General features: G+C 41.7%; 1 protein-coding gene across 13 annotated transcripts in view; it reads left to right on the forward strand.

Annotated features, from left to right (window-relative positions):
• TSPAN4 (tetraspanin 4) overlaps positions 1 to 13,752 on the forward strand; it is a 672,180-nt gene that overhangs the window by 429,467 nt on the left and 228,961 nt on the right. For 8 of the 13 annotated variants that reach the window (XM_048486901.1, XM_048486903.1, XM_048486905.1 and 5 more), the window contains one exon: positions 1,161 to 1,240. In XM_048486901.1, coding sequence (XP_048342858.1) covers positions 1,178 to 1,240 — 63 coding nt within the window. In that variant the 5' untranslated portion in view covers positions 1,161 to 1,177. The other 5 variants (XR_007243687.1, XM_048486898.1, XM_048486900.1 and 2 more) reach the window with 4 other exon arrangements.

Consider the following 13,752-nt stretch of genomic DNA (forward strand, 5'->3'; position numbering starts at 1 on the left):
GGATTTGCTGTGAAGCGGCTGAGGGGAGGTTTTTATTTTAAAGACGAAGATAGGAGGGGGGAGTAGTGTAGTGTGAGAGTAAATGTGATTGGCTGGGGGAGGGGGCCATGAGCTAGAGAGAGTGCTGAGCAGGCATTCATGAGATACAGTAAGAAAAGCATCCTTCCTTTTGCCTCTCGCTTCAGATGCAGGAAGACCAGGGTGCTGTGACTATGTAGTAGTACAGAGCGAGAGCGAGAGAACATGATTGAATTGGAATATCAAAGGAGCGACAGCGCTGTGAATGAAGCACCAGTCGCTCATTCTGCTATAGGCATCCTCTGTGCGAGGGGAAACGGGGAATCATTAAAGTGAGCTGAGCATCTCTGGGCAGAGCAATGTGGCCAAGAGGAACGGAGCTTGGGAGCTGCTTCTCTTTTGGATAATTTCTGAGCCTCAGCTCTGTTTAGCATCCCTTTTTTTCTTTTGAATGACAATGTGGAATCAAGGTTTTATATGGCACTTGGGATAAAAAGCAAGAACTCACTCCTTTAAAAAATTTAACAAAACCAAAATAATTTCTTTGAATAGAGTATATCTTTTTCTTCTTCTTTGATAGCAGGGGGGAGGGTGAACGTGTGACATCAGAGAGAATGTTTTTTGAACAGGAGAGACTTCTCAACAAGTAAGCACGTTGTTTCCTAACTCCTGGCAGAGCCAGCTGCACTTAGCCAACTGGCTACTTTTACTGTACACTTTACTGCTTGACAGGATGGCAGGCAAAAGAACAGTTGGAATAAAACAATAAGGTGGGGAAAAGGTGAGGAAAAACAAAATAAGGAAAGCTTCCAAAGCTCCACATCCCCTGTAAAATAAACCCAGAAAATATTGTTATCAGTAACCATTGTGGAACACTTTTGACGTCATCATGCGCAGGTCTAGCACGGATGAATCAACCTATCACAGGAGCCCTTCTTTGGACAGCAAGGATTACAGTTTTCCAAATGGCGCCTTCCGTCGCTACAGCAGCATGTATGGTGGCCAGTATGGGGCCACAAGCAACTCTTTTTTTGGATTCCATACCAACCCAGGCCCAAAGGCCACCAAGGCTAAGTACACGACCCCCAAGGGGAACAAGTATGTGGTCTTTTACTTGGATCTCTCCTTTATTTTTCTTCTAGAACTGAAGAGGTGCAGCATGGCTCACAACTGCCTGCAGTGTATTAAGTACCTCATGTTTGTCTTCAACCTTCTCTTTTGGGTGAGTACATATTTGAATATGGAATTTTCGCTTAATTGTCCAAATGGTTTATAATTTTTTCTTCTTTCAGGCAATATGCACACTGGTAACATGGAAAACTCACATCTGCTCTATTCTTTAGGTGGTAGTATGAGATGGTAGAATGAGATGGTAGAAAACTGGGCTGATCCACTTCTGACTTCAGGTGGGGTTGTCTGTGCTTTGGATGTACCACCATATTAAAAAATTCTTCCATGTAGTAAAGTATCATATCAAAGATAAAGGTTTCATTAAAACAGCCCTTTCTCTTATGTTCTAGTTTACTGTATGTTGGGAGCTTTTCATACAGGAAGGGGCATTAAAAACACTGGAACCCCCTCAATCAGAAATGGTATGTTCCAGAATTCTACCACCTCAACCCTTCTCCATAATGTGTAGAATGGTTCTCAGTCTGATTTTCATGACCCAAGTTCCTTGATGGAATATTATGGGCAAGAAAGTATAAATTTCACTTGCCCCCCCTCCCCCCCTTCTTCAGTTCTCTTAAAACTGCATAGATGTGGAGAGAGTATTTTATGCTGTGGAGAATGGGAGCTCTCTGGTGGCTGTTCCACCAAATACTTCAGATTCAAGTGTGATTAACTATTCAGTTGAATCATCAAGCTCTGCTCAAACTTTAGTTCAACCACATTTATGAAGGGACCGTCTGTTTTAAAGAAGCACTGGACTAACAGATTATTGTGTGGCATTATCTGAATCAGTGATTCACAAAAGAATGTGTGTTGAGATGTCTACCTATGCCTGATGCTATTGTTCTCCTGCTGGAATATAGTAGGTTAGCAAATTAATATTTTCTTTTGACCCACATAAACAGAGGTACTGAGCAAAATATGTTCTGTATGCCTAGAAAAGTGATTTCCAATCTTGTGATATGTTGTCACATTACTTTATGCTTATAAAAATATCCAAAAATTCAGTAGTGAAAGGAATTAACGTACTTTTAAAGTATCATGCAAGTTAAGTGAGATGTTAAGTGAGATGACTGTACTGGTGGTAAATTATGACAAGTTTTTGCAAAGCAGCTGGAATCTTCCTGGTGCTTCAGTTTTGCAGTCAAGGAAAGTATCATTCAAACTCATTTCTATACCATATTTGATTGTGTGCCGATGGGCCAATATTTTCAGATTTATCTTAGCAAGGGTAACCACATAGGGTGTTGACTAAGGTATTTTTGTGTGTCAGGAACCTCCAAGCAGAGAAATGTCCATTCAACATCAGCCCTCCAGGAAATGGTTAAAATGTTTGGGGTCAACAATTGTCAATGTCTGAGCCAAATCTGTGATGGTATCCCAGCTGCCAGCCCCCGTTTCTTTTCCTCCGCTTCCTCTTTCAAATCAACTTGCATTACAAGCAGATCAGAGATATGGGGATTCCTGTCTGAGGACTCCTTCTGTGGGTCAAGGAATAGAGGTGGGGCTGTTAGCAGGCCACTTAAAAAGATGAGAGGCGGCTTACTCCAGGAATCCCTACCTGCTGAAAATCACACCCCTTAAAGTACAGGACAAGGCAAATTGAGGTCAGCATTTGACTTGCTCCCTAAAGGAGCCAAAGAGGGAAAAACACAAGGAAGGGGGACTCAATTTAAGCTCCAGTTAAGCTGATAAAAAATATCAGTCAGACTAGTCTGCCTTCTAGGTCTTGATTCCCTCATATGGCTGAGCCACTAAACATCCCCTGTTATTTATCACAGCTTACCCCAGAGCTTCATGAAAAGGCTGGGACAGTGTCTGCCTTGCCCTTTTAAGCCATCTGGTGCTTCAGAGGCTTTTGTCCATCTCCAATTGAGTTTATAGCTCAGCCAGGCAGTGGAAGTGTGTGTGCAGAAGAAAATCAAAAGAGTAGGCATGAATAGTCTCCTTTAAAAATGATGCACAGCAGAGCCCCAAATGGCATTTTCTATGCACTCTGTCTATTCAACCTGCACTGTAACACATGTGTTTCTTTTTTTAAAGGGAATTACTGCCTAAACTGAGAAAACATATCCTTGGAGCATTGCTCAAAGGAAGGGCTTTCAGTAGTCTCTCGGACAGTGAGAAGTAGAGGATGTTTCTTTTTCTTGTGTCCTTTTCCTCTGGTCTTGATCATTCTGGTGCAAGTGATGTGGGACTGACTGAGCTCTGGGGCTAGTTTAGAAGAGTACACTAGAATGCATCCATGGTGCTAGAACATAACTGAGAAGTAGAGTGAACCATGAATGAGGAGAAATTTTCATGTTTCTACTTTAGTGTAAACATGTCTGGGCTTACACTTAAACATCAACAAATTGGAATTACTGATGTCCAAGAAGTATCTTGGATTCTTTCATATACGCTCTTGCTCAGTCATAGTAATGCATTCTTTGGGTTTACAGCATCCAACAAAACCACATACAGAGGTTTTTATGTTTCACATAAAGATTATAATTCAGTCAGTTGAGGTGCAATGGTTGAGAAAGTTGTACAGTTACGCATTAGAATACAGTTCTGATGAAATATGGGAATTATCATTCATTTTTTATGCACTGCCTTTATCAAAACCATTATGTTGTATGTTATTGAACATGGTGCTTTGATACAAGAGCATTTATGCCAAAATGTATTTCAACTTTCTAACTTTCAAACAGATGGGAGGAGCAGGGCTAGGTAGGCGCTAGGACCCAGGAAGAGCTTTCTGCAACAAAGAAAGCTTGTTCTGTGCAGCGGAATATACAATTTACTATCATTTTTATGTGGAACAGAGTATAACAGCTTTCGCCCTTCCTCTGTTTAGATAGATAGAACATCTCTAGTTATGCAGCCCTTCTGCTGCCTTCCCCCACTTAATACTGCTACTTTTTGTTTACTTTGGGGATGCTTTTTAGGGAGAAAGGGTGATTCCTTTTGTGTCTCAGGTTTTTTTTTTCTTGCAAGCTTATTAGCTCTGCATACTGAGTGACCATTGGGGTAAAGTGGGCCAGGATATAAATATGAAAGTCACAAATCTTTTAGTTTTCAAAAGATGACTGACATGTGCTGATACTGCCATGGTGGTTATTGGGTCTACAAATCATAACAAATGTTCTTACCATGTATTCCCTTTGCAAATGCAACCGGGGACCAACACCTAGATAAATGTGTGTTTTTGATCACAAGTTCGTCTGTACATATGTTGAATGTAACATGAGAATGCATTTAAAAGAACAATCAAAAGTATGCTATACATGGATTGTGTATGTATTTGTTGCAACTTGTGAACATGTCTAGAATGGCACAGTAGAATCTAGGAGCTCATAGAGAAGCGGGATACTAAAATATGAGGAACTATTCTAGTTAAAGCAATCAGTCCAAAAGTTCTGCGCTTGGCCTGGAATTTTCTTCAGAACAACCCAAAACTTCTAGCCAATAACTGTGACAATCTGTTTTATCGGGTGTTGTTAAATAATTATTTTAAAAGAAAGATTAACATCCTCACAATATGATCTATTTTATAACTATGCTATTGAAGCATGGGTTGCCTGTACAAAAAAAATGGTTGCAGACAGTAATAGTAGTGACAGAATACTTTTAAAGTGAGTGAAAAGAGAGCACCAATTATTACAAGTGGGTTGAAAATGGAGAGTAAAGAAGCATTTTCTTGGCATTTTCTTTCTTATAATAATTTGGATTAGAATATGAGGTCCATGGGTAACCTGCAACCATAACAGTATAGTGGGTGGATCTGTCTGCTATCACAGTATCACAGTATTAATACTACTACTGGAACTATCAGTGGAAATAATGATTTTCCATTTATCATATTTTTTTTGTAAATAGCTTACTGCAATATCACACTGCTTGACAGTTTCATATCTTTCTTCCAGAAAACAATTCACTCTCTGTTCTCAGTTCTTTCTTGTTATATGTATTACTGCTGCTTTGAATTCCCCTGGAGAAATGCTCTGGAACTACAGAATATATATATTTTTTCTACCATATTTAGATCTCTGTCTGCATTAGAATTTTGCAGGTCTAATTGATTTGTTATCGAGACATTCTGCATCATGGGATTTGTATGGAACCAATTAATTGTTGGGCATAGATACGTTTGTATGCATATTTCAAAGCCACATGGATAGATAGCATTTTGAAAAATAAAGACAAAGAGGAAAGTGGGTACTTTGCACATAGTGCAAATTATTTCATTAGTGAAACTTTTTGTCAGTTTGTGGGCATACTTTGTTGGTGCTAGGGCTGCAAGCAACTGAAACAGAGCTGGGCTGAAGCAGAGCTGGGCTGAGTATGAATTCAGAATCATTTGGCCAGAAGGTCAAACAGCAGTTTAACAAGCCAGTGAATCTCAGTCAAGGTCCAAGAAGACTGAAAGTGCTCATCAGGGAAGTGACATGCATAGAAGGAAATAAGATACAGCAAGAGGAGGGGGAGTCTGAAAGGGAAGACCAAGTAGCTGTGGTTCAGATAAAGAACAAGACCTTGTAATTGAGGAAAGACCAGAGGGTTAACAGGAGGTATGTATACTGTGGAGTCTGGGAAAGCAAAATTCAACTTTTGCTTCCTCCAGAAATGCCTCACATGTTAATGTGCAGGTCTGGCACCTAAGGGATTAGCATCAGGCTTAAGAAGCAAAGAGAAGAATGACCACACACACACACACACACACACACACACGCACGCACAGAGAGAGAGAGAGAGACAAGAGTTCTCTAAAAAGAGGAAAAAAGAAGAGCAGTTTTGAAGTGTTACTGGAGAGCTTTTCAGGGCATTTGTCTCCCTTCTTGAAGCTCATTAGCCTGGTTGCCTTTAGCAGTTCTCTTCAATTCTACCAGCAACTATGGGTACCTTGGCGATGGGTACCTTCTGGCTACTCAGGAATGTAGCCTCTGCTGTCACCTCAGCTGATTTTAATGGGCAGAAGAAGAACCTGGATGTTTCAGAGGGCATGCCTCAAAAAAGGGAGCTGCTCTGGAAAAAAATTGCATATGGCCATACTAATCAAAGGGAAACTGTGGAGTCATTCTGAAGGAACAGCAAACCTTCAAACATTTGATAGTTTTGAAGCAAGAGAAGTGAAAGTCAAAGGCCAGTATATCAAGATATGAGATCAAAGAGATAAGGTGACAAAACTGTGGAAAATTTGGAGACAAGAATGATAGAGTTTGTGCTGGATCTGGGAGCAGGTGCTAGGTCAGTGTGAGGACTGAACGATGGGTATCAGACAGGTGTTATTTCTAGACAGGTGCATGGCCTAGGACAAATTAGCCTGCGTGGAACCTCTCCTTTGGCAGCCACAGCCATCCCGACATCTGACAATGATGTTTCAAAGCTGTGTGGCTCTCAGAGCTTGCACCATTTTTGATCAGACAGTCATAGTGAGAGGACTAAGCTGCAGCCAGTGGAAGAATAGGGTGGAGGAAGTTGTGGAAGCCAAAGTGAAAGATGATTCAACATGAGGAGGGCCTTATTTTTGCAGGGCTATGAAAATAGTGACTTGACATGGCAACACACTGAATATGGCGGAGGAGAGAGCAAGTGAAGACCATAGACAACCAGTTCTGATTTGAACATGACTGCCACCTGAGGCTCTGTTTGGAGATTCTGTTTTGTTTACAAAAATGCTTTGTAAAGTGGGTAGCTACAAAAGACAAAAGCCTTCTATATGGTTTCCAACCTCCAGGTGATCTGTCACCATTACAATTGATCTTCAAATGATCAAGGTCAGTTCCACTGGAGAAAATGGCTGCTTTGGAGAGTGGAGTCCATGGCATTATACCCTACTGATGTATGTTGAGGGCCCAGAGTCAGCCAGCTAGAATTCCTCAGATGAGAAGTACTGGCAGAGTGACCCTGCCTCACCGGAGCCCCAGTTGGTTGAGTCTCAAGAACAGCCAGAAGCCTCACAGGACAGAGAAGGAGCTGGCTTGCAGACAGGCCAAGAGCTGGAGGTCAGAGTGCTTGCAGAAGCACCTCCAGTCACTGAGGCCAGAACCAACAGCATGGTGTAGTGGTTAAGAGCAGGTGGATTCGAATCTGGATAACCGGGTTTGATTCCCCACTCCTCCACCTGAGGGACAGAGGTTTATCTGGTGAACCAGGTGTGTTCCTGCACTCCTACATTCTTCCTGGGTGACCTTGGGTTAGTCACAGTTCTTTGGAACTCTCTCAGCCCCACCTACCTCACAAGGTATCTATTGTGGGGAGAGGAAGGGAAAGGAGCTTTTAAGCCACCTTGAGTCTGGAGGGATATTAATCCAAACTCTTCTTCTTTTACCTAGGGCCCTTGGAGTTGTAAGTGAAATGAAATCTTTATGTACAGTCAATGACCAAATATCCTTTAAGTTGTAGGTAGAAAGCCCTCTTCTCTCTTAAGAACTGCTCACCCTAACTTTAGTCCCACATAAAATTTTAATTTTTTTTTACAATGAGAAAATAGTTTTGTTACAATATAAAGTGTGTGAGTTATGCCCACCTAGGATGTGATGCTGTGGTTTCCCTTCTTCCCACACAGAAAAATAGAACAGTTTTAATCACAGAACTCAATGAATGTGAATAATAGCTTCTAGACACTAGAACACAGCACCATTAAATAATGTATTGCTGAATCTGGAGAAAGAGATAATTTTTTTTCTGCAGACAGTCAAAAACTTTCAGCTGATGTCAGCTAGGAAAGGGGCTACAAAGATAAAGCAGTAATGTTTGCTTCTGGACAAACAGGTTAAATCTGAGCTTCTTGGTGTTTGTTTATCTCTCAAAAACCCAATTCCCAGCAATCATCACATTCTAGAGTGATCAAGAAAGAGTATCCAAGATGAACTGAAGGTGTGAGAGTAGAAACATGCTCAATCCTCAGTGGACCAGGTCAGCAAGCACAGAGAGCCAGTTGAATCTTTATTCCAGTAGTTCTTTGCTTTTCCCATCTAATTGAATGGCTTCCATTAACATCTGGCAGGAGTCCCATAAAGACCCCAGGTAGCAGGAGTCCCATGAAGGGGTGCAACATGTCTTTGTATGTTGAATGCAAACAGGTGTACAACATCTGTCCAGAAATCTTCGTAGTGTTTGTCAATACATAATGTCCTATAATCATTGTTCTACCATTTCACTGGTCACAAAGAAGAAATTCTCTCTTGTGAGCCAACAGAATGAATAGGAAGTTATGGAAGACCCCCCCCCCCCCCCCAGCCCGCCTTTGCATCTCTTAAGATAGCATGCCAGCCTGCGGCCCTTATTAGGATTTGTGTTGAAATATCACAGCTGAGCTCCTTAATCTCTGAAAGAGACAAAGCTTACAAAAGCAGAGGCAATCCAATGTGTGCTTAAACTGTAGGGGCAGTTTAATCCTAACTGTGCTTAAACTGTAGGGGCAGTTTAATCCGATAACTAGCTGACTGCTGAATGGATAAAGAATTTAGTTCTTGACATGTGCAATAACTTCCCCCTGAACTTAACCACTGGGTGGAAGTAGAGAGACATCTCTCAGGTCAGGAGACCTCAGTGGGAAGGACCCTGTTGTCAAAATTAAATTAGAAGCAGAGGCTTCAGTTCAGCATAATAGTTCTCTTTGCACAAACAAATTGTACTGGTATAAAGAGAGTGCTGGGCTAGGAATGACTGTCTATATTATATGGCAAAAAGTACATAAAACGAAGCTATGAAACAGCAGCTGAAATGGCAAGCTTCCAATGCTTCTTTCATAACTGACTTAATCTTTAGATCTCATTATGGACTTTATAGGACTAGTGAAACCAAGGGAGAAGTTCCTGGAAATTCTGACTATAAAGTATATGATGTTCCTGTCATACAGAACAGCCGTGATTTTATGTTTAATTTATTTATTCCTTCAAGATAATAGGGAGCAGGTAACTAACACTGCAATCCTGAATAGAGTAACGCCTTTCTAAACCCACTGACTTGACTGGACTTAGAAGGCTGTAACTCAACTTGAGTTCCATTGGAAGGGGGAAAAGAAATCTAGGAACTCGTGATGGATCATTATTTTGACACTGTTTTGGGTATCTGAGGCTCAAGAGACTGGTTGTTTGGTTTCTCTTTCTCTCTGCATATTAAAACATTCTCAGCGGGTACCAATACTGAAGTTGAGATGCCACAAAAGGATATATTCCAAGACATCCTGAAAAACAGGGATTTTTTTCCCCACTGAAATAAGTGGCACAAAGTATGGCCTCAGTCTGTCTAATATGAATTAGTATGATGTAGTAATCTAAGTATTGGGCTAGCACTCAGGAGATTGGGGTCCCCAACCACACTCAACCGTGGACAACTTTAAACCAGTCACGGAGTCTCTCAGTCTGATTCACTGTGCAGTTTTTATGATGATAAAATGGAGAAGGAGAAAACCTATATACACTGCTGCCCTATGTTTCTTGGAGAAAGAATAGGACAAAAATAGATAGATGATATTCCCAGATCACCTGGCAGCTATAATAGTCTGAAAATGACATATTTGCATATTCAATAGACAGAAATTCCACCTCATAACTCCTGCACAAGAAGAAGCCAAGACAAGGAGAAGCAGGATGCTAGGTTGTAGGTGTTTTCCTTTTCACACAATTGAAGTGGTGTTGGATTGGGAAGCAGAGATTTGCAACTGCAGCCAATAATGTAAATCTGAAAATGGTACAAGCTGTTGATACACAAGGTTTTGTATTTAACAATTGTGTGGGGAGAGGATTTTCACTAGAAGCTGGAAATATATCTAGGCTCATACTAGAGTTAATAATATTTGTACAGTGTAATTAGTGTTTAATGCACTTTGTATTTATCATCACAGTAATCTTAGAACAGGCCTGTAAACATGGTTGAGGACTAGAATATTAGATTCTCTGAGGACATTGACAGGATTGCTCCCTGGCGTCCTCTCCATCCCCACTCTCAACCCACCCCTTGGTATACTGAGGAGTTGCGAGGAATGAAGCAGGAACTGTGATGACTTGAGCAGATGTGGTGGAATTCTCATGACGAGGGGGCGAGATAATCTTGTAGGACATTTATGAAGGTTTATGAGATGGCATCAAAAGATGTGAAAAGGGACTTTTTCGCATCCACGACTGCATCTACTAGCTGTCGCCCCAATCAATTATTTAAGATAATTCAGCACCTTTCAACATTACGGTCGAGCTCAAAACATGAGAAATTGGCCATTAGCTGGGAGGCATTTGCGAGCTTTTTTGCAGATAAAGTCTCGTCCCTCCGATGTGACCTTTCTGCCACTTTTAATACAGTAATGGAACTGGAGGTTCCTTTGCTGTCTTCCTGTCCATTTTTAGACCACTTCTCTTTGCTCTCTCCAGATGATGTCAACAGAGTCTTAGCTGCTGTCAGACCTACTACTTGCCTCCTAGATCCTTGCCCGTCCTGGCTGGTAAAGGCCAATAAGGATAAATTGAGCAAAAACCTGTGGGATATTGTCAACCACTCCCTTGAGCAAGGAGTGTTCCCGGGTCAACTGAAGGAGGCAGTGGTCCACCCGCTCTTAAAAAGACCATCTTTAGATCCTGGTGATCTGGCCAATTACCGCCCAGTCTCAAATCTCCCATTTCTGGGTAAGGTAATTGGGAGAACAGTGATGGAGCACCTGTGGAGCTTTCTGGATGATGCATGTGGAATCCCTTCCAGTCTGGTTTCCGCAGTGGTCATGGGATGGAGACTGTACTAGCCACCGTCACAGATGAACTCTGGTTACAACTGGATCAAGGAAGAACTAGAACTTCCCACACCATTTGATGTGGTCGATTACGATCTTTTGATCCACCACCTCACACTGGAGTTCGAGGCTCAGCCTTGAGCTGGGTCTCTTCTTTTCTCCAGGGTCGGGGACAGCATGTGGCGCATGGCGACAAGTTCTCCCAGCTTCACTTGGTTAGTTGTGGAGTGCCGCAAGGAGCGATTTTGTTGCCATTGCTATCTACATGCGTTCCCTTCCCCCAGTTGTGTGAAGTTTTGGACTGGGTTGTCATCAATATGCTGTTCCTTCTGTGGATGGAGGGCTGTTCAGCAACCACCCCTGAAGCTCTCCAGCATTGTTTGGAGGCCATTGCTAGCTGGGTGAAGCAGAACAGACTGAAGCTGAATCCATCTAAGACAGAGGTCCTCTGGCTGGGTCGTGGTGAGAAACCAGATGATTTATAGCTTCTGTTGCTAGAGGGAATTGCTTTACAACCTATCCCTGTTGCCTGCAGTCTTGCAGTGTTTCTAGAGGCCTATCTTTCTATGGAGGCCCAGATAACCCATACAGCATGCACAGCATTTTTCCATCTTCACCAAGCTTGGCAGCTGACTCAATATATCTCCCGATCTGATTGAGCCACTGTGATCCATGCAACAGCCACCTCCAGGCTATATTACTGTAATTCACTCTATACTGGCCACCCCTTAACTCTGATTTGGAAACTGAAGTTGGTGCAAAATGCTGCCACGAGGCTCCTTAATGGGGCATCAACAAGGGAGCACATCACCCCCATCCTCCGCAAACTGCATTGGCTACTGGTGGAGTTCTGAATCAAATTTAAGGTATTGGTTGGTTTTGACCTTTAAGGCCATGAGCGGCCTGGGACCTGCATTCCTCCAAAACCGTGTTACCCCTTATTTTCCGCAGATAAATCTGAGGTCAGCAACTCCAAACCACCTGGTGTTCCCCAGCCCTGCTACTGTCAGATTGGTCTCAACCAGGGCCAGGGCTTTTTTTGGCCCTGGCCCCCACCTGGTGAAACCCTCTGCCACCTAACATCAGGGCCCTGCGGGATTTGATGCAATTCCGCAGGGCCTGTAAGGCAGAGAGACCCAAAATTGTAATTGTTTTCAACTTCAATTACATTTGTTGTCAACCCTAAACCCCTAATCCCTTATCTGTTTCTCAGTAACATCTGTTACCAGTGTTAATTTTAATTCTGATTTTAAGTTTTTAAAATTTTAAGTCAATTTTAATTGAATTGTAACCTGGATTAGATTTTAATTATTGTAGCTATTTTAATTGTTTTGTTAAATCACATTTTATATGTTATGTTTTATTACTTTAAGCCCCTCTGAGCCCTTGTGGGGAGGGCGGCATATAAATGGAAATAAATAAATAAAATAGGTCAATGTTATTATTTCTGTGTTGGAGTTGAAGAACTGAGAATGACTTGTTTAAGGCCACCAACTGAGTTTGTATCTAAGAGATTTGAACTAGCAACCAGTCCTGTCTCCTAAAATAAAAGCAGATGCTTGAAACATTCACCTTGCAATAGAGGGAGGTTGGATGACTTCCTGAGACAGCTGCAAATGATCCTGGAATTAAAACATGTCAAGAAAGCACTGTTGTAACAGCAGATGTCAGTTCGGGCTATTTTCCATAGCAGGCAAGGGCTGCTCCTGTGTAGAAGAAAAGTGATTGTGTCCACTGGACCTGAGATATCTGACCTTGAGCAGTATAACATATGAAATGAAAAAGGCATTCCTTCATGCACATAATTTATTCAGCAGCAGTAGATGGCACTGTGAACTGAGCCATTGGTACGTACAAGTATTTCCAAGTCAGTCTGAAAAGCAGACAGTATATTCTCTTGGCCAAATTGTAACTGATGGTCAAGGCAAATTAAGGCCACAGTTCTAAAGACAGTCAGAAAGGTTTTATCTTAGGTGCATGTTGGAAGGGAAAAGAACACCCAGGATAATTTCTGAGCTGGACACATTGTAACATGCTGAAAATGGTTTTGGGCAGACGCAACAGTGCCAGAATGGCTTCACCCCTAAAGCCAATATGTGTTATATAGGTTACAGTTTACACAGGTTACAGACCACTGTAACCTGTATAACATCTTATAATTGTTGGAAAGAAAGAAAGAAAGAAAGAAAGAAAGAAAGAAAGAAAGAAAGAAAGAAAGAAAGAAAGAAAGAAAGAAAGAAAGAAAGAAAGAAAGAAAGATCCTATATATGAGACATGTTTTACTCATATTTGGTTCAGCAACTGTTAATGGATAAACCTAACTTCTAAATTCAAAATACATTAGAAACTGTCTGAAAACTTTGTTGTAGCATTTGCAAAACTATGGCATATTTTGAAGGCCTAGTGCTTTGTAAAACTGTCCTGGATATCCTAGGCTAGCCTGGTCTTGTCAGATATTGGAAGCTAACCAGGGTGAGCACTGGCTAGTGTTTGGATGAGAGACTACCAAGGAATACCAAAATAATGGTGTAGAGACAGACAATGGCAAAACCACCCCAGAATGTCTCTTGCCTTGAAAAATCTATGGGGTCGCCATAAATCAGCTGTGACTTGATGGTAAAAAATTGTGTTGTAAGGATCTGATCCTAGTTTTATGGAAACTTTTAGAAAAGCTGTTGATGTCAGAACCATTGGGGCTTGGAAGGCATGATGAGGGACAGATCTTCCATGTGACACTGAGTTTTCTCAGCACTGCATGGACAATCTGGCTGTCCCGTCCCTTGCCCTTCAAGGCTTGGAAAACACTTGTGGGGAACAGATCCTCCATGTGGCACTGAGTTTGCTCAGCATCATTTGGA

Source organism: Sphaerodactylus townsendi, linkage group LG02 (genome assembly GCF_021028975.2).
Source record: "Sphaerodactylus townsendi isolate TG3544 linkage group LG02, MPM_Stown_v2.3, whole genome shotgun sequence".
Classification (NCBI taxonomy): domain Eukaryota; kingdom Metazoa; phylum Chordata; class Lepidosauria; order Squamata; family Sphaerodactylidae; genus Sphaerodactylus; species Sphaerodactylus townsendi.